Source organism: Squalius cephalus, assembly GCF_949319135.1.
Source record: "Squalius cephalus genome assembly, chromosome: 21".
NCBI lineage: Eukaryota > Metazoa > Chordata > Actinopteri > Cypriniformes > Leuciscidae > Squalius > Squalius cephalus.
In genome coordinates this window covers 35,680,717-35,703,216 of record NC_137142.1, presented here as the reverse complement: position 1 = coordinate 35,703,216, position 22,500 = coordinate 35,680,717, and the positions used below count along the sequence as shown (strand labels likewise).

Genomic DNA, 22,500 nt, shown 5'->3' with positions numbered 1-22,500 from the left:
TGCCAACACAACACAACCATTAACACAACACAACACACTCCTGCCAAACACAACACAACCATTAACACAACACACACACTCCTGCCAAACACAACACAACCATTAACACAACACACACACTCCTGCCAAACACAACACAACCATTAACACAACACAACACACTCCTGCCAACACAACACAACCATTAACACAACACAACACACTCCTGCCAACACAACACAACACAACCATTAACACAACACAACACACTCCTGCCAACACAACACAACACAACACAACCATTAACACAACACAACACACTCCTGCCAACACAACACAACACAACCATTAACACAACACAACACACTCCTGCCAAACACAACACAACCATTAACACAACACAACACACTCCTGCCAAACACAACACAACCATTAACACAACACAACACACTCCTGCCAAACACAACACAACCATTAACACAACACAACACACTCCTGCCAACACACAACACAACCATTAACACAACACAACACACTCCTGCCAACACAACACAACACAACCATTAAGGCGGCGCTCACATATCGCGCATAAAAACGCGTCGAAAACGCTAGGCGCGCCGCGTTCTCCTTTTTCCAAAGCGCTCGGGTGGTTGCGCTTCGGAGGCGTCTGTCGTTGCTAAGCTTGGTTCTTGTCACGTGACCTGCGGTGCGCTTGCGGCATTCTGAAAAGTTGAGATGTTTTTATCTCGATGCGTTGCGGACGCGCTTGGAAAAAACGAGTGCGTCGCACCGCGACCGCGTCGCTTCCATTATGAGCGCGCATAGCCTACCGCGCGGCTACATTTGAAATAACGAACTTGCGCGCGCAAAAGACGCGATATGTGAGCAGGCCCTAACACAATACAACACACTCCTGCCAACACAACAGAACACAACACACTCCTGCCAACACAACAGAACACAACACACTCCTGCCAACACAACAAAACACAACACACTCCTGCCAACACAACACAACCATTAACACAACACACACACTCCTGCCAACACAACACAACCATTAACACAACACACACTCCTGCCAACACAACAGAACACAACACACTCCTGCCAACACAACAACCATTAACACAACACACACACTCCTGCCAACACAACACAACCATTAACACAACACAACACACTCCTGCCAAACACAACACAACCATTAACACAACACAACACACTCCTGCCAACACAACACAACCATTAACACAACACACACACTCCTGCCAACACAACACAACCATTAACACAACACAACACACTCCTGCCAACACAACAAAACACAACACACTCCTGCCAACACAACACAACCATTAACACAACACACACACTCCTGCCAACACAACACAACCATTAACACAACACACACTCCTGCCAACACAACAGAACACAACACACTCCTGCCAACACAACAACCATTAACACAACACACACACTCCTGCCAACACAACACAACCATTAACACAACACAACACACTCCTGCCAACACAACACAACCATTAACACAACACAACACACTCCTGCCAACACAACACAACCATTAACACAACACACACACTCCTGCCAACACAACACAACCATTAACACAACACAACACACTCCTGCCAACACAACACAACCATTAACACAACACACACACTCCTGCCAACACAATACAACCATTAACACAACACAACACACTCCTGCCAACACAACACAACCATTAACACAACACAACACACTCCTGCCAACACAACACAACCATTAACACAACACAACACACTCCTGCCAAACACAACACAACCATTAACACAACACACACACTCCTGCCAACACAACACAACCATTAACACAACACAACACACTCCTGCCAACACAACACAACCATTAACACAACACACACACTCCTGCCAACACAACACAACACAACCATTAACACAACACAACACACTCCTGCCAACACAACACAACCATTAACACAACACACACACTCCTGCCAACACAACACAACCATTAACACAACACAACACACTCCTGCCAAACACAACACAACACAACCATTAACACAACACACACACTCCTGCCAACACAACACAACACAACCATTAACACAACACAACACACTCCTGCCAACACAACACAACCATTAACACAACACACACACTCCTGCCAACACAACACAACACAACCATTAACACAACACAACACACTCCTGCCAACACAACACAACCATTAACACAACACAACACACTCCTGCCAACACAACACAACCATTAACACAACACAACACACTCCTGCCAAACACAACACAACCATTAACACAACACAACACACTCCTGCCAACACAAAACAACCATTAACACAACAAAACACACTCCTGCCAAACACAACACAACACAACCATTAACACAACACACACACTCCTGCCAACACAACACAACACAACCATTAACACAACACAACACACTCCTGCCAACACAACACAACCATTAACACAACACACACACTCCTGCCAACACAACACAACACAACCATTAACACAACACAACACACTCCTGCCAACACAACACAACCATTAACACAACACAACACACTCCTGCCAACACAACACAACCATTAACACAACACACACACTCCTGCCAAACACAACACAACCATTAACACAACACAACACACTCCTGCCAACACAACACAACCATTAACACAACACAACACACTCCTGCCAACACACAACACAACCATTAACACAACACAACACACTCCTGCCAAACACAACACAACCATTAACACAACACAACACACTCCTGCCAACACAACACAACACAACACAACACAACCATTAACACAACACAACACACTCCTGCCAACACAACACAACCATTAACACAACACACTCCTGCCAACACAACACAACACAACCCAACACAACACAACACAACAAGTCAGGTCAAGTCATCCTCATTTATATAGCGCTTTTAACAATGTAGAGATTGTTTCACAGCAGCGTTACAGAGATAAGCGTATAGTTTAGGGTATCAGAGATTGTTTTGGCTTTATAGCGGTTCTTTAATAAAGTTATTTCCCAGCTAAAGTTAGTTTTGATTGATTCGCTTCCGTCGCAACGATCATTTGTTATTAAATTAGGGGCCGCTAAGACGACACCATTCCCTCTACACAGACTTTAAACGCGAACCTGTGAGAAACACTGATGGCGTTCACATGCGCATTTAGAATGGGTTCTATAGTTATGTGCATTTGAATATACGCAGGTTTGGAATTCCCTACAAGCCAAGCCTAAACACAGTAATGATCTTTCCTTATAGTTTTGATACAGAATTTTATTTTATTTTATCAATTCGGGGTAGATACGCAAATTGAGTTTCCCGACGACGCTTTATCTGTAGAGTGGGAAAGGGATCCTCCATAGGGAGAGACTAGTTGGCACTTCAGCACTGCGTTGTCATCGGTCCAGGCGAAGGTCCCTCGTCAGATCTGGGGTGTGTGTGTGTGTGTGTGTGACGACGACGAAGACTTGACAGAGCAGCCATCAAGTGTTAGACAGTATTCTAGGTTATTACGTGAGGAAGTTTTTTGTCCAATAATTAGAATCTCTGTTTTTTCTGAGTTCAGTAGTAGGAAATTACCAGTCATCCAGTTTGTATATCAGCTGTGCACTCCGTTAATTCCGTTAATTAGTTTTGTCGGGGCATGAAGAAATATAGAGCTGAGTATCGTCAGCATAACAGTGAAAACTAATGCCATGCTTCCTAATGATATCTCCTAAGGGTAGCATGTACAGAGTGTGTGTGTGTGTGTGTGTGTGTGAGGGTAGCATGTACAGAGTGTGTGTGTGTGTGTGAGGGTAGCATGTACAGAGTGTGTGTGTGTGTGTGTGTGTGTGAGGGTAGCATGTACTGTGTGTGTGTGTGTGTGTGTGTGTGTGTGTGTGTGTGTGTGTGTGTGTGAGGGTAGCATGTACTGTGTGTGTGTGTGTGTGTGTGTGTGTGTGTGTGTGTGTGTGTGGGTAGCATGTACAGTGTGTGTGTGTGTGTGGGTAGCATGTACAGAGTGTGTGTGTGTGTGTGTGTGTGTGTGTGTGTGTGTGTGTGTGTGTGTGTGTGGTGTGTGGGTAGCATGTACAGAGTGTGTGTGTGTGTGTGTGTGTGTGTGTGTGTGTGTGTGTGTGTGAGGGTAGCATGTACAGAGTGTGTGTGTGTGTGTGTGTGTGTGTGTGTGTGTGTGTGAACATCATGAACAGTTGTTCATCACTTAAAGGACTATATATTGCCAGACACGATAGACTTGTGGACCTCATTGCTGCTCAGGTCCCCTGTGTGGGCGATGAGCAGATCTTTAAACACACTACTGTACAGTCTGAATGGTTTAACTCACCTGCAAACACTTTTTTAGGAATTGCTAATACACCCGATATTGTTAAAATCTCTCAGAATGGAAAAAAAGTTACACTATTTGAAGTTTCATGTGCATTTGACTTGTTTATGGAGGATTCTTACTGCTCTAAGATTCTAAAATATCAGTCATTGGTATCGATCATTGAGAACTTTGGGTACAAATGCCAGCTTATTGTGCTGGTGTTTGGTAGTCTAGGTCATGTACACAGGCTGGCGATCCGAGGACTTTGCATTGGGGGGATTTCTAAAACAAGGGCCAAACACTTGGCAAAGTACTGTTCAATCTCAGCAACTACAGGAAGCATGATTGTTTGGAAGAGGCGATGTTTCCTGTACCCTTAGAACAGGTTTAATTTATAACAATGTGCTGATCTGTTTTAATCTGTTGGATTATTTAAAAAATTTGATTCCTAATGAAATTTGACTTGTAATGTGGGATCAAATAAAGTATATAAAATGTGTGTGTGTGTGTGTGTGTGTGTGTGTGTGTGTGTGTGAGGGTAGCATGTGTACACTACAGAGTGAACAGCAGCGGTCCTAGTACTGACCCTGATATGATGAATCCGAATCAAATCAAGATCGGGTGAAATCTGTGTCAGTGATTCTCAACTATAACTGATGACTAGCATTTCTCCTGTGCGGATCTCAGCTTTATTACAGAGTACATGAGCGTCTCCTGTTACCGTACTTCATCTTCATTTACCCAGAGGAAGAAGCGCGATGGAGACACAGAGACTTCCATGACGTCACAGAGCATCAGCGCTAACGAGGGAAGAGCTTCAGTCATTAATGATCTGACAGATGAGGACAGTGATCATCGCTTCACTGGCCCACAGATGTGTGTGTGTGTGTGTGTGTGTGTGTGTACTCTTCACCAGAGACTCGCTTCAGTCTCTCACACCCGGTTCCTCAAACCAGGCTTAATCTAGTCCAGACTAAAGTGCATGTTTGAGCTGTTTTAACTGAAAGCATCATAGAATCATAATGAGAACATCATAAATGTGTGTTTGGGTCGTGGCTTTTACCGGTGAGACTTGTGTTTCTGTAATCAGGCTCTCAAATATAATATAACATTTTGGATTCAGATTTATTGGCCAATATATCGGTTATCGGCTTTCAAATGTAAAGAATTATCGGTATCGGCCAAAATGTTAATATCGGTGCGTCCCTAGGCATGTTTATAAAAGCTTAACCTTAAATATCTAAGGCCTAATCCCGGGTTAATCTAAACCCAGTCTGTGGAACCAGAGCTCAGTGTTTGCCTCCAGATTTAGATCTAACTCTATTCTGTGTCACAGGAATATGAAATATCTCATGAGTGTTCAGTGTAATGAAGGACTGATATCAGTCGGTCTGTGCGGAGCAGTTCTCAAAGAGGGTTAGTGAAAATATGATCCATCGGCCAAAGCATCAGGAATACGGTTCTGCGGCACTAGCATCAATGCTAGCCGGACAACAAGCTTGGGATTTAAAGACATTAGAGAAGATTAGCAGGGAGATCAGTGCTGTGTTTCTGATCAGGTCTGTTTCTTCTCTCACAGATCTACTATATGACACTTCTCAAGGATCGCACAGTAGCGAACACTGCCAAGTGAACTTTCATACGTGTAATTAATTGTGAATTGCCAATTGCGAAACATTTGAAGAGACGCTGAACCATTGGAAGGGAACAACTCTACAGATTCAATCATGATTATTGAGAAATCTAACCCAACACTAGGGCTGTGACGGTGGCAGTAACTGAGGCGGTGTTGCGGTGGATAGGGGTTGTTTTGAAATAAATTAAAAAAACAAAGAAACAACACACTAAAGCCTGTAAAGTGTAAAGCATTGAAATAAATATCAGTTAATACTGGTAACTTACATAATATAACAAAGTTGAATCTAATTTAAAAAAACACTCTCGTGTAATGTTTCCGCACAGAGACGCGTGATGAAGCCCACCGCTCTGCGCTCTGAGAGGGACACGAGCGGGAGAGACCATCGATCTCTTTCCTGATATCTTCATGTTTTGTACTTGTTGTAAAAGGTATGAAGAGCGACTTTAATCTTCCACAAGGGCAAGACGTTTAGGCTATGTTTGATATCGCGCTGCCAGAGAAAGCCAAACTAAAATCACCCGCGCGTGTGAACGCGCTTCACGAATGAACTTGACGCGCCTTACCAATTACCATATGTCTAATAACAAGCACAAACTGTGTTAAAAAGAATTTGACGTACAAGTAAAAATGTAGGCTATCTGTCCTACAGCATTTTTTCTACTTTACGAAAATAATAGACCTAATTAAAAGCGAACAAAGGAAGAAACGTTTATAATCCCCTTCGGAAATGGGTGAGACGCGAGTGAAGATATGGGAAAAGAAACGAGATTCCATGCAGGGATGAGTCACGATTTTTGAATATTCGATGAGTTGATTTAATTATAGAATATCGAATAGGTTGTGCGATTATTCTCTAAAATAACATCTCCATGTTCTGGCGCTGATGCGGTGGTTCATGTAACCGGAGGGTGGCGCTGCCAGTAACAGCTGTCACAAAGAACCGGCAAAGGTAATGATTATGAACGTGTCAAATATAGCCAGGAGACATTTGAATTTTTTTTTTTTTTTTTTGTCAGTGTCGGCTGCAAAGAAGAAGTTGGCGATGCTGACTCGTCATCTTCGCAGTGAACGCGCGAGAGAGAAATGCACACTTCATACGGATTACATGCATATGCTAGTCGGTTTATTTTCGCTTTGAATTGTTTTGTTTAAAAGTAGACAATTAAAGCTTTCTATATGGAATAACTAATGGAATATTTTAAAATTCGCTGATAATCGGGTGACCAGATCGCAAACCAGAATTCAAAGCCGACAAAGTTTAAATTTATTGGCTCATGCACAACTCTCTCATTCGTCATGAATTTTCCATGGCTGCGATGTAACATTTAATTGCTAAGCTATTATTTATTTTGTAAACAAAGCTTTGTGTGTCATAATATTAATGTAAAACAGCATTCACATACACATTTTTTTTTCTGGCGAACCACCGCCGGTACTACTCAGCCACTGCGGTGGCGCGGTTGCCAAGTTTACCGGCACAGCCCTAACACATCTTCCTATATGAGACACTTTTAACCAAGAAATAAATCATGAATATTTCAGCAGGATGAAAAAGTGCAGAATCATATTCACAGGCATCAGATACAGCAACAAATCAGCAAATAATCAAATAAGTCATTTAATTAATATTGTCTTGTGAAATAAATATGACTGAAGTGTCCCGAATGTCCTGACTAGCATTTATGGTCAAATAATACTTTAGTGTCATTTCGATTTAAACTTGTAAACATATTTGTAATTAGACATTTGTAATGAAGCAATTTAGTAGAGTTTAAATATATTAACTTTAAATAACACTACAGTTAATCATCTCTTCAGTTCAGTCATATAGCCTACATATAATTATAAAGAGAACATTATAAATGTGTGTTTGGGACGTGGCTTTTAACGGTGAGACTTTTGTTTTTGTAATCAGGCTTTCATATAAAAATGTAATGAAGCAATTTAGTAGAGTTTAAATATATTAACTTTAAATGTCAATAACACTACAGATACAAACAATAACACTAATCATGTACGTTAGTCAACACATCAAAACAAGTGCACATCTCTAAAGCATGGCAAAATATTTCTTATTAAAATACTATTAATTTGATTAATTTGATTAATTGAAAAAATTGATTAATTTGATTAATTGATTAATAAATTGATTAATTTGAAACAAGTGTACTTAAGTGTGTTAAGAAACAAGAGTAGTCGGTTTAAGTGGCCTTTAATGCCGCTGATATTATATTCTTTATATTACAGAGGCCCAGAACACAGACCAGATGAGAATAATACTGTACAACATCATAAACTACAGTCTGGATCATCAATGCTGAACCAGATCGAGCACAGAGTCATGATCAGCTTATATATATGGATATATTATATGATATATGGATGAATCCATAAAACAGCCTGATTGACAGACACACACGTGACACAGCAGTTTGTGTTTCAATGAAAACCCACCATATTAAACAGCAGACCAAGACCTATGAAGGCTTATAAAGGGTTATAACGGCTTATGAAGGGCTATGAAGCTCACACTTGTTGATGAATGGATCATATAGCAGTGACCATCATCTGTCACACGATCATTAAAGCAGCAAAATAACTATTAACTATTAACTACAATACTCGTGTGTGTGTGTGTGTGTGTGTGTGTGTGTGTGTGTGTGTGTGTGTGTGTGTGTGTGTGTGTGTGTGTGTGTGTGTGTCATTTATTTACTCACTTCAGCGCTTAACGTTTGCAGGAAGAGTAACTGTGTTGGTAAATATCAGCCGTGAAGACATTCAATCCCCTTCAGTAAAGCACAGCACCCACAGTTCTCCAGTTCAGATCAGATCAAACACAGTAAACACAGTAAATACAGTAAATGCGATGTAAACGCGATGTTTACAGTGACATCCGTGATTTTGCACGACCTCTGAACTTCCGCCTCTGACGAGTGACGACACGCTGCTCATCTGACCAATCACAGACTAGCTCCGCCCACTCGCGCACCCGCCGAACACACAGCTCGAGTCCGTTCTAGCCGTGATTTTCCGCTCTCACTCCTTAAAGTTTTCATGTAAATCTGTTTGCTTTATAATGCTTACCAAGTTCTATGACATTAGAATGGCGCTATAATATAATATATATTACAGTTTTTCTCTTTGGCTCAATTGAATTCTCCAATAAGACTTCCCCCCCCCCCCCTCAAAACAATAAGTTCAGATCTCTGAACATCAGATTTGAATTTCCTATTGATTTACGCAAATTGCATGTGTTTTGACACGTGTGCAAAAGAGTACGATTGTCTACAATTTGCACGATGACTAAATACACTGATGAGTTGATTCTCTTTTTACAACACATTTTTTTCATCATGTGAGACATCACATGCAAAATATTTCATAAATATCTATGACATGGAATGTTTGTTATGTTCGCTAAATTGACAAATGGAATGAAATGAACAGCTTCTTTCCAATCATCAACCCATCGAGTTTGGAAACGAGTAGAAAGAGTAGAAACATGACATTTGTAACAAATATTTCCATCGTGAAAAAAAACATCTAAACATTTTGACCAGTGTTTCACACGATGACAAAAACACCTTTTATTTTGGTGTCATTGGCCAATTTATTGACACAATAACTATAATGCCCTTTTCACAAGATGTAAAGTAAGTCTCTGATGTCCCCAGAGTGTGTGTGTGAAGTTTTAGCTCTAAATTCCCCACAGATATTTTTATATCGCATGTTAAATTGTCACTTTTTGAGGGTGAGCAAAGACGCACCGTTTTGTGTCTGTCCCTTTAAATGCAAATGAGCTTCTGCTCCCGGCACAGGGGGCGGAGCTACAACAGCGTCCTTTTACCTCACACACACATGCACTGAAAATGTAAAAAACTTTTAGCCTTTTATGTTCAAACCGGAGTCAGACAATGATGGAGAGACTCGAGAAGAAGAGACAACATGTAGAAGCAACAGGACATTTCTGAACGGTTAGTTGATGAGTTTATGAAGCTGATGTGTAGTTATCTTCTAGTCATTGATTAGCATATTCTGTCTTGATAATCTATAAATCGTGTTCAGGGGGCGGGGTTTATGTAAATTTTAGGGTTGGTGATGTCACTAACCCGGGAGGAATGTGGTGTAGTCTCTACCAGCCGTTTGTTGTCGTCCTTAAAAAGCGATTTCTGTAAAAGCAAATATCTCCCTTTGCTCTGAACTGTGCTCTGAGAGAGAGAGAGAGAGAGTGAGTGAGTGAGTGAGTGAGTGAGTGTGTGTGTGTGTGTGTGTGTGAGTGTGTGAGAGAGAGAGAGAGAGTTTGTGTGTGTGTGTGTGTGTGTGTGTGTGTGTGAGAGAGAGAGAGAGAGAGAGAGAGAGAGTTTGTGTGTGTGTGTGTGTGTGTGTGTGTGTGTGTGTGTGTGTGTGTGTGTGTGTGTGTGTGAGTGAGAGAGAGAGTTCAAGCATCAGTGCCAGATTGTTTCCACTGGAAAGAATTTCAAGAATGGGACAAAATAGATATCAGTGACCTGGACAGTGACACACACACATTCTCACACTCACTCACACTCACTCTCTCTCTCTCTCTCTCTCACACACACACACACACACACACACACACACACACACATACACACAACTGTAGTGTGTTAAAGAGGTAGAGAAACTGTAGGAATCGTCAGCTGTGGATTCAGATGAAACATGGACTCTGACGTGTGTGTGTGTGTGTCAACTGGTGGGAACATCACCTGTCCTGACTCCTGACCTCTGACCCCGTGACCTCACCTCACAGCCGGTCAGTGACAGTGGCTCTATGGGAGAATCACAGCTCAACTCAAGGCTCTGTGTGACCTGCAGATCTTCAGAAATCATCAACGCGTCCCAATCTGCACACACACACACACACACACACACACACACACACACACACACACACACACACACACACACTCACACACACTCACTATTAGTGTTTCCCGAACTGTAGATGAGTGAGGATCCCAGAGCTGCCACTGCGTGCTGGTCGAGGATTTCATTAGAACTACAAACACGAATAACACAACTACAAACATGGCGGATGTGTGTGAGACAGACTCAGGTTTAGAGTGAGTGTCTAATCTGATGAGAAATACTGAATGTTCTCTGCGTTATACTTCCTCTGCAACACTGGACTATTATAAAGAGACATTAACTATTAAATGCATCATTATGCTAACACATGTGCAGGATATTAACTGTGAAAGATGATTGACAGGTAGGCTAATGCACAACAGATGTGTTTGCCTTTGCAGAGACCGAAGGCCGACCACAGAAACACACACACACACACACACACACACACACACATGCAGAGATGTTTTCATGTTTTCATTTAGCAGAGCTCCAGTGTGTTGGAGATGCGCTCGCTACGGGTTACGAACTGAGTTTGATAAATAACCCACAGTCGTTCAGCAGAGAGAGCTGAGCTCAGGAGAGGAAGTGTGTGTGTGTGTGTGTGTGTGTGTGTGTGTGTGTGTGTGTGCTAGTTTAGAGGTGAGCTTGTGGAGACAGGAAGACATGTGCGGTTTATGCGACTAAATACAGTACGTGCACACTCACAACACACTCACAACACACACGCACACTCACAACACACACATGCACACTCACAACACACACGCACACTCACAACACACACATGCACACTCACAACACACACGCACACTCACAACACACACATGCACACTCACAACACACGCACACTCACAACACACATGCACACTCACAACACACACATGCACAACACACACACTCACAACACACATGCACACTCACAACACACACGTGCACACTCACAACACACACATGCACACTCATGACAACACACACATGCACTCTCACAACACACATGCACACTCACACACTCATGACAGCACACACATGCACTCTCACAACACACACATGCATACAACACACACATGCACACTCACAACACACACATGCATACAACACACACATGCACTCTCACAACACACATGCACTCTCACAACACACACATGCACACTCACACACTCATGACAGCACACACATGCACTCTCACAACACACACATGCACACTCATGACAACACACACATGCACTCTCACAACACACATGCACACTCACACACTCACGACAACACACACATGCACACTCACACACTCATGACAGCACACACATGCACTCTCACAACACACACATGCACACTCACAACACACACATGCACTCTCACAACACACACTCACAGCCATAGACAGCTCACAGCACACACATGCACACTCACAACACACACTCACACTCACAACACACACATGCACACTCACAACACACACTCACAGCCATAGACAGCTCACAGCACACACATGCACTCTCACAACACACACATGCACACTCACAACACACACATGCACTCTCACAACACACACATGCACACTCACATGCACTCACACACTCATGACAGCACACACATGCACACTCACAACACACACTCACAGCCATAGACAGCTCACAGCACACACATGCACACTCACACTCACAACACACACATGCACACTCACAACACACACTCACAGCCATAGACAGCTCACAGCACACACATGCACACTCACAACACACACATGCATACTCACACTCACAACACACACTAACAGCCATAGACAGCTCACAACACACACATGCACATGTTCTGTAGGAAGTCACGTCTAAAGCCTTTGTGCTGCGATCAGGATAGACGTTCTCCGAGCATCTCGTAAACACTGAGAGATGTTCACATTCTCAAAGCGACTAAAATAAAGGGTTATTAAAAGGGAAGTTGCGCGGGTCTTTTCTCCTCTATAGTGACGTAATTCGAGTGAAACGCTTCAGGAACAAGAACAGATGTGGGCGGGGCTTGACTGTGTCTGTGGGGAGATTGGATGATTGTGGTTTGCTATTGGCTGATCTCATGTGAGTGACAGGTTAAAGCCCCGCCCTCGTCATCAGAGAAGAGATGCTGCAAGAGGAACTTATTCTCATTCAAAATTATTTGCACAATAATGATGATGTGCACCTATAAATCATTTAGAATAAACACTGCAATATTTCAGTAACAAAACAACAAGGATTTGTTGGGGACTTTAAGAGTGTGAAAGAGGCTCAGGAAACACTGGTTTGGAAAGCACAGGTTTATTTACAGCTTCTGTGAGTCACAGAGAGAAAGAGGCGTACACACAGAGCGAGAGAAACTCCCTGAGTCTTCATGAGGAGGGACAGAAGTGATCAAACACATCTATATATATGTGTGTGTGTGTGCGACATGGAGACAAACACAGGCGGATCTAAACCCCATAACACCAGGAGACGGGTCACTTCTGCGGTCACATGATGTGCAGATTATCATTACATGAACACACACACAGCTGATGATGCGGATAACAAACTCTTCTCACCGTAACTCATCTAGTGTGTGTGTGTGTAGGTAGGTATAATTTGTATGCATTCTTATTAAGTTTATTTTATTTAATTTTTTTATGATTAATTTTCACGTTTATGTTTTCATGTGTTTACATGCCTTCATGTCTTTATGCATTAAAACAACAAGTATGACTTGTACTTCTAACCTTCTGGAGGGCAGTGTGAAGTCTTGTTTCAACACATCGTATTATTGTTAATGGTTCCGTTTATGTAAAACCTAATAAAAAAGAAGAAAAATTAAGAAAAAACAAAAGGCTTCTTACCGGTAATTCATCTAGAACTGAGAATATTTACAGTAAAATCTACATGCCATTATTGGCACTGCTCTTATTGGAAGAAGATCTGTGTGTTGTAAAGAGAAGCGTGTAAATGTCAGGACAGACTATCATCATCATCAGATGATGTCAATAATCAGTCAATAATCTCATGTGTGTGTGTGTGTGTGTGTGTGTGTGTGTGATCTCTCTAACGCTGAGAGTTCTGCTCTTCTTCTTCATCTTCCTCGTTCTCCAGGATCTCAATCCAGCGAATCGCGTGTGTGTGTGCGTGTGTGTGTGTGTGTGTGTCTCTAATGCTGAGAGTTCTGCTCTTCCTCCTCCTCCTCTTCCTCGTTCTCCAGGTTCTCCAGGATCTCCTCAGGCCATCGCAGTTCTCCGCTCTCCACTTCTCCTTCGGTCGGCTCCACCACGATCGACGGCAGCCGGTCCTTCAGTTTACAGCAGCGCTCGAAGTCCGACGGGTCCGGGAAGATCTGTTACACACACACACACACACACACACACACACACACAGAACATCAGTTTTACCTTCTCCAAACACACACACTTGCAGTCTTTACTCTCGTCTACTTGTATGACGTATTTCCTCTGTTTGGCTCAAGTGTTCTACTAGGCGTAAACACTGCAGGTGTGTGTAGAGCTTCTGATTACTCGATGCGACACACTTATAGTTTTACACACTTATAGTTTTACACACTTATAGTTTTACACACTTATAGTTTTACACACTTATAGTTTTACACACTTATAGTTTTACACACTTATAGTTTTACACACTTATAGTTTTGCAAAAATGCAGGTGTTTAGAGCTTTTATTTATTATATTTTCAATACTTTACATTTTAAAATAAACGTCTACATCAGTGGTTCTCAACTCCAGTCCTCGGGACCCGCTGCTCTGCACATTTTGTATGTCTCCCTTATTTAACACACCTGAATCAGATCATCAGCTCGTTAAGAGAGACTCCATGAACTGAACTGAGTGTGTCAGATAAGAGAGACATACAAAATGTGCAGAGCAACGGGTCCCGAGGACTGGAGTTGAGAACCACTGGTCTACATGTCTGTTCAGTAGTTGCTGTAACTAACAGAAGACACACATTTAAGATTGTGCTGCTTTAATTAAGTGATAAAAGCAGGCGCGCACACACACACACACCAGACTCATCTCTGCACCAATCACACACACACACACCAGACTCATCTCTGCACCAATCACACACACACACCAGACTCATCTATGCACCAATCACACACACACACACACACACACCAGACTCATCTCTGCACCAATCACACACACACACCAGACTCATCTATGCACCAATCACACACACACACACACACCAGACTCATCTCTGCACCAATCACACACCAGACTCATCTATGCACCAATCACACACACACACACACACACACCAGACTCATCTCTGCACCAATCACACACACACACCAGACTCATCTATGCACCAATCACACACACACACACGACTCATCTCTGCACCAATCACACACACACACCAGACTCATCTATGCACCAATCACACACACACACCAGACTAATCTATGCACCAATCACACACACCAGACTAATCTCTGCACCAATCACACACACACACCAGACTCATCTATGCACCAATCACACACACACACACACACACCAGACTCATCTATGCACCAATCACACACACAAACACACACACACACACACACACCAGACTCATCTCTGCACCAATAACATGTGCAACACTGTGTTTTCACTAACAATTTACATGTTTCTAATTCACTTATATTACAGTGGAATGTATTCCTCGACATCTCGTGATTTCAGGGCACGAGTTCCCGAACATAATGCATGATGGGATACGCTCCGAAGCGGTATTGGAGATAGTGTGTGTGTTTAGCGTATTGGAGATAGTGTGTGTTTAGGGTATAGGGGATAGTGTGTGTGTTTAGGGTATAGGGGATAGTGTGTGTGTTTAGGGTATAGGGGATAGTGTGTGTGTTTAGCGTATAGGGGATAGTGTGTGTGTTTAGCGTATAGGGGATAGTGTGTGTGTTTAGCGTATAGGGGATAGTGTGTGTGTTTAGCGTATAGGGGATAGTGTGTGTGTTTAGCGTATAGGGGATAGTGTGTGTGTTTAGCGTATAGGGGATAGTGTGTGTGTTTAGGGTATAGGGGATAGTGTGTGTGTTTAGCGTATAGGGGATAGTGTGTGTGTTTAGGGTATAGGGGATAGTGTGTGTGTTTAGCGTATAGGGGATAGTGTGTGTGTTTAGCGTATAGGGGATAGTGTGTGTGTTTAGGGTATAGGGGATAGTGTGTGTGTTTAGCGTATAGGGGATAGTGTGTGTGTTTAGGGTATAGGGGATAGTGTGTGTGTTTAGCGTATAGGGGATAGTGTGTGTGTTTAGCGTATAGGGGATAGTGTGTGTGTTTAGGGTATTGGAGATAGTGTGTGTTTAGGGTATAGGGGATAGTGTGTGTGTTTAGCGTATAGGGGATAGTGTGTGTGTTTAGCGTATAGGGGATAGTGTGTGTGTTTAGCGTATAGGGGATAGTGTGTGTGTTTAGCGTATAGGGGATAGTGTGTGTGTTTAGCGTATAGGGGATAGTGTGTGTGTTTAGCGTATAGGGGATAGTGTGTGTGTTTAGCGTATAGGGGATAGTGTGTGTGTTTAGCGTATAGGGGATAGTGTGTGTGTTTAGGGTATAGGGGATAGTGTGTGTGTTTAGCGTATAGGGGATAGTGTGTGTGTTTAGGGTATAGGGGATAGTGTGTGTGTTTAGCGTATAGGGGATAGTGTGTGTGTTTAGCGTATAGGGGATAGTGTGTGTGTTTAGGGTATAGGGGATAGTGTGTGTGTTTAGCGTATAGGGGATAGTGTGTGTGTTTAGGGTATAGGGGATAGTGTGTGTGTTTAGCGTATAGGGGATAGTGTGTGTGTTTAGCGTATAGGGGATAGTGTGTGTGTTTAGGGTATTGGAGATAGTGTGTGTTTAGGGTATAGGGGATAGTGTGTGTGTTTAGCGTATAGGGGATAGTGTGTGTGTTTAGCGTATAGGGGATAGTGTGTGTGTTTAGCGTATAGGGGATAGTGTGTGTGTTTAGGGTATAGGGGATAGTGTGTGTGTTTAGCGTATAGGGGATAGTGTGTGTGTTTAGCGAATAGGGGATAGTGTGTGTGTTTAGCGTATAGGGGATAGTGTGTGTGTTTAGCGTATAGGGGATAGTGTGTGTGTTTAGCGTATAGGGGATAGTGTGTGTGTTTAGCGTATAGGGGATAGTGTGTGTGTTTAGGGTATAGGGGATAGTGTGTGTGTTTAGCGTATAGGGGATAGTGTGTGTGTTTAGCGTATAGGGGATAGTGTGTGTGTTTAGGGTATAGGGGATAGTGTGTGTGTTTAGCGTATAGGGGATAGTGTGTGTGTTTAGCGTATAGGAGATAGTGTGTGTTTAGGGTATAGGGGATAGTGTGTGTGTTTAGCGTATAGGAGATAGTGTGTGTGTTTAGGGTATAGGGGATAGTGTGTGTGTTTAGCGTATTGGAGATAGTGTGTGTTTAGGGTATAGGGGATAGTGTGTGTGTTTAGCGTATAGGGGATAGTGTGTGTGTTTAGCGTATAGGAGATAGTGTGTGTGTTTAGCGTATAGGGGATAGTGTGTGTGTTTAGGGTATAGGGGATAGTGTGTGTGTTTAGCGTATAGGGGATAGTGTGTGAGTTTAGCGTATAGGGGATAGTGTGTGTGTTTAGCGTATAGGGGATAGTGTGTGTGTTTAGGGTATAGGGGATAGTGTGTGTGTTTAGCGTATAGGGGATAGTGTGTGAGTTTAGCGTATAGGGGATAGTGTGTGTGTTTAGCGTATAGGGGATAGTGTGTGTGTTTAGGGTATAGGGGATAGTGTGTGTGTTTAGCGTATAGGGGATAGTGTGTGAGTTTAGTGTATAGGGGATAGTGTGTGTGTTTAGCGTATAGGGGATAGTGTGTGTGTTTAGGGTATAGGGGATAGTGTGTGTGTTTAGGGTATAGGGGATAGTGTGTGTTTAGCGTATAGGGGATAGTGTGTGTGTTTAGCGTATAGGAGATAGTGTGTCTGTTTAGCGTATAGGAGATAGCGTATAGGAGATAGTGTGTGTGTTTAGGGTATAGGGGATAGTGTGTGTGTTTAGCGTATAGGGGATAGTGTGTGTTTAGCGTATAGGGGATAGTGTGCGTGTTTAGCGTATTGGAGATAGTGTGTGTGTTTAGCGTATAGGGGATAGTGTGTGTGTTTAGCGTATAGGGGATAGTGTGTGTGTTTAGCGTATAGGGGATAGTGTGTGTGTTTAGCGTATAGGGGATAGTGTGTGTGTTTAGGGTATAGGGGATAGTGTGTGTGTTTAGCGTATTGGAGATAGTGTGTGTGTTTAGCGTATAGGGGATAGTGTGTGTGTTTAGCGTATAGGGGATAGTGTGTGTGTTTAGCGTATAGGGGATAGTGTGTGTGTTTAGCGTATAGGGGATAGTGTGTGTGTTTAGGGTATAGGGGATAGTGTGTGTGTTTAGGGTATAGGGGATAGTGTGTGTTTAGCGTATAGGGGATAGTGTGTGTGTTTAGCGTATAGGGGATAGTGTGTGTGTTTAGCGTATAGGGGATAGTGTGTGTGTTTAGCGTATAGGAGATAGTGTGTGTGTTTAGCGTATAGGAGATAGTGTGTGTTTAGCGTATAGGGGATAGTGTGTGTTTAGCGTATAGGAGATAGTGTGTGTGTTTAGGGTATAGGGGATAGTGTGTGTGTTTAGGGTATAGGGGATAGTGTGTGTTTAGCGTATAGGAGATAGTGTGTGTGTTTAGGGTATAGGGGATAGTGTGTGTGTTTAGGGTATAGGGGATAGTGTGTGTGTTTAGGGTATAGGGGATAGTGTGTGTGTTTAGCGTATTGGAGATAGTGTGTGTGTTTAGCGTATAGGGGATAGTGTGTGTGTTTAGCGTATAGGGGATAGTGTGTGTGTTTAGCGTATAGGAGATAGTGTGTGTGTTTAGCGTATAGGGGATAGTGTGTGTGTTTAGGGTATAGGGGATAGTGTGTGTGTTTAGGGTATAGGGGATAGTGTGTGTGTTTAGGGTATAGGGGATAGTGTGTGTGTTTAGCGTATAGGGGATAGTGTGTGTGTTTAGGGTATAGGGGATAGTGTGTGTGTTTAGGGTATAGGGGATAGTGTGTGTGTTTAGCGTATAGGGGATAGTGTGTGTGTTTAGGGTATAGGTGATAGTGTGTGTGTTTAGCGTATAGGGGATAGTGTGTGTGTTTAGCGTATAGGGGATAGTGTGTGTGTTTAGCGTATAGGGGATAGTGTGTGTGTTTAGGGTATAGGGGATAGTGTGTGTTTAGCGTATAGGAGATAGTGTGTGTGTTTAGGGTATAGGGGATAGTGTGTGTTTAGCGTATTGGAGATAGTGTGTGTGTTTAGGGTATAGGGGATAGTGTGTGTTTAGCGTATTGGAGATAGTGTGTGTGTTTAGCGTATAGGGGATAGTGTGTGTGTTTAGGGTATAGGGGATAGTGTGTGTGTTTAGCGTATAGGAGATAGTGTGTGTGTTTAGGGTATAGGGGATAATGTGTGTGTTTAGCGTATAGGGGATAGTGTGTGTGTTTAGCGTATAGGGGATAGTGTGTGGATAGTGTGTGTGTTTAGCGTATAGGGGATAGTGTGTGTGTTTAGCGTATAGGGGATAGTGTGTGTGTTTAGCGTATAGGAGATAGTGTGTGTGTTTAGCGTATAGGAGATAGTGTGTGTTTAGCGTATAGGGGATAGTGTGTGTGTTTAGGGTATAGGGGATAGTGTGTGTGTTTAGCGTATAGGGGATAGTGTGTGTGTTTAGCGTATAGGGGATAGTGTGTGTGTTTAGCGTATAGGAGATAGTGTGTGTTTAGCGTATAGGGGATAGTGTGTGTGTTTAGGGTATAGGGGATAGTGTGTGTGTTTAGCGTATAGGGGATAGTGTGTGTGTTTAGCGTATAGGAGATAGTGTGTGTTTAGCGTATAGGAGATAGTGTGTGTTTAGCGTATAGGGGATAGTGTGTGTGTTTAGGGTATAGGGGATAGTGTGTGTGTTTAGCGTATAGGGGATAGTGTGTGTGTTTAGGGTATAGGGGATAGTGTGTGTGTTTAGCGTATAGGGGATAGTGTGTGTGTTTAGCGTATAGGAGATAGTGTGTGTGTTTAGCGTATAGGAGATAGTGTGTGTGTTTAGCGTATAGGAGATAGTGTGTGTGTTTAGCGTATAGGGGATAGTGTGTGTGTTTAGCGTATAGGGGATAGTGTGTGTGTTTAGCGTATAGGGGATAGTGTGTGTGTTTAGCGTATAGGGGATAGTGTGTGTGTTTAGCGTATAGGGGATAGTGTGTGTGTTTAGGGTATAGGGGATAGTGTGTGTGTTTAGCGTATAGGGGATAGTGTGTGTGTTTAGCGTATAGGAGATAGTGTGTGTGTTTAGCGTATAGGGGATAGTGTGTGTGTTTAGCGTATAGGGGATAGTGTGTGTGTTTAGCGTATAGGGGATAGTGTGTGTGTTTAGCGTATAGGGGATAGTGTGTGTGTTTAGCGTATAGGGGATAGTGTGTGTGTTTAGCGTATAGGGGATAGTGTGTGTGTTTAGCGTATAGGGGATAGTGTGTGTGTTTAGGGTATAGGGGATAGTGTGTGTGTTTAGCGTATAGGGGATAGTGTGTGTGTTTAGCGTATAGGGGATAGTGTGTGTGTTTAGCGTATAGGAGATAGTGTGTGTGTTTAGGGTATAGGGGATAGTGTGTGTTTAGCGTATAGGAGATAGTGTGTGTGTTTAGCGTATAGGGGATAGTGTGTGTGTTTAGCGTATAGGGGATAGTGTGTGTGTTTAGCGTATAGGGGATAGTGTGTGTGTTTAGGGTATAGGGGATAGTGTGTGTGTTTAGCGTATAGGGGATAGTGTGTGTGTTTAGCGTATAGGGGATAGTGTGTGTGTTTAGCGTATAGGAGATAGTGTGTGTGTTTAGGGTATAGGGGATAGTGTGTGTTTAGCGTATAGGAGATAGTGTGTGTGTTTAGCGTATAGGGGATAGTGTGTGTGTTTAGGGTATAGGGGATAGTGTGTGTGTTTAGCGTATAGGAGATAGTGTGTGTGTTTAGGGTATAGGGGATAGTGTGTGTGTTTAGGGTATAGGGGATAGTGTGTGTGTTTAGCGTATAGGGGATAGTGTGTGTGTTTAGGGTATAGGGGATAGTGTGTGTGTTTAGCGTATAGGGGATAGTGTGTGTGTTTAGGGTATAGGGGATAGTGTGTGTTTAGCGTATAGGGGATAGTGTGTGTGTTTAGCGTATAGGGGATAGTGTGTGTGTTTAGGGTATAGGGGATAGTGTGTGTGTTTAGCGTATAGGGGATAGTGTGTGTGTTTAGCGTATAGGGGATAGTGTGTGTGTTTAGGGTATAGGGGATAGTGTGTGTGTTTAGCGTATAGGGGATAGTGTGTGTGTTTAGCGTATAGGAGATAGTGTGTGTGTTTAGCGTATAGGAGATAGTGTGTGTTTAGCGTATAGGGGATAGTGTGTGTGTTTAGGGTATAGGGGATAGTGTGTGTGTTTAGCGTATAGGGGATAGTGTGTGTGTTTAGCGTATAGGGGATAGTGTGTGTGTTTAGCGTATAGGGGATAGTGTGTGTGTTTAGCGTATAGGGGATAGTGTGTGTGTTTAGGGTATAGGGGATAGTGTGTGTGTTTAGCGTATAGGAGATAGTGTGTGTGTTTAGGGTATAGGGGATAGTGTGTGTTTAGGGTATAGGGGATAGTGTGTGTGTTTAGCGTATAGGGGATAGTGTGTGTGTTTAGCGTATAGGGGATAGTGTGTGTGTTTAGCGTATAGGGGATAGTGTGTGTGTTTAGGGTATAGGGGATATTGTTTGTGTTTAGGGTATAGGGGATAGTGTGTGTGTTTAGGGTATAGGGGATAGTGTGTGTGTTTAGGGTATAGGGGATAGTGTGTGTGTTTAGCGTATAGGGGATAGTGTGTGTGTTTAGGGTATAGGGGATAGTGTGTGTGTTTAGCGTATAGGGGATAGTGTGTGTGTTTAGCGTATAGGCAAGGCAAGGCAAGGCAAGTTTATTTATATAGCACATTTCATACACAATGGCAATTCAAAGTGCTTTACATAAAAGAAATTAAAATAATAAAAAGAAATAAGACTAATTAAAACAGTTAAGAAAAATAAAAAAAATAAAAATACAGTACAGTACAAACAGTCGGACGAACATTGGCACAGTGCTCATTCAGTAAATGCACAGCTAAACAGATGTGTTTTGAGTCTGGATTTGAATGTGACTACTGTAGGAGCACGTCTGATCTCCACTGGAAGCTGGTTCCAGCTGCGGCTGGCATAATAGCTAAAAGCAGATTCACCATGCTTTGAGTGAACCCTTGGTATTTCTAGCTGATATGATCCTAGTGATCTGAGTGATCTGTTGGGTTTATATTCAGTGAGCATATCTGCAATGTATTGAGGTCCTAGGCCATTGAATGATTTATATATCAGTAATAATACTTTAAAATCAATCCTAAATTTAACTGGGAGCCAGTGTAAAGACCTGAGGACTGGTGTGATATGTTCATATTTTCTAGTTCTGCTCAGAATCCTGGCGGCAGCGTTCTGTATGAGCTGCAACTGTCTTATGGTCTTTTTGGGAAGGCCAGTGAGGAGTCCATTACAATAATCCACCCTGCTGGTGATGAAAGCATGCAC

General features: G+C 42.7%; 2 protein-coding genes across 3 annotated transcripts in view; both read right to left on the bottom strand.

The window, feature by feature from the left end:
• The window catches only part of lclat1 (lysocardiolipin acyltransferase 1), a 26,687-nt gene extending 17,743 nt beyond the window's left edge, over positions 1-8,944 (bottom strand). For both annotated transcript variants that reach the window (XR_013819493.1, XM_079854841.1), the window contains exon 1: positions 8,734-8,944. The gene's annotated coding sequence lies outside the window, so the exon portion shown is untranslated. The remainder of the gene's footprint in view (positions 1-8,733) is intronic.
• Positions 8,945-12,501: 3,557 nt separating this feature from the next.
• Positions 12,502-22,500, bottom strand: part of lbh (LBH regulator of WNT signaling pathway) — a 20,495-nt gene continuing 10,496 nt past the window's right edge. Inside the window, exon 3 of the mRNA XM_079854849.1 lies at positions 12,502-14,215. Coding sequence (XP_079710975.1) covers positions 14,033-14,215 — 183 coding nt within the window. The 3' untranslated portion in view covers positions 12,502-14,032. The remainder of the gene's footprint in view (positions 14,216-22,500) is intronic.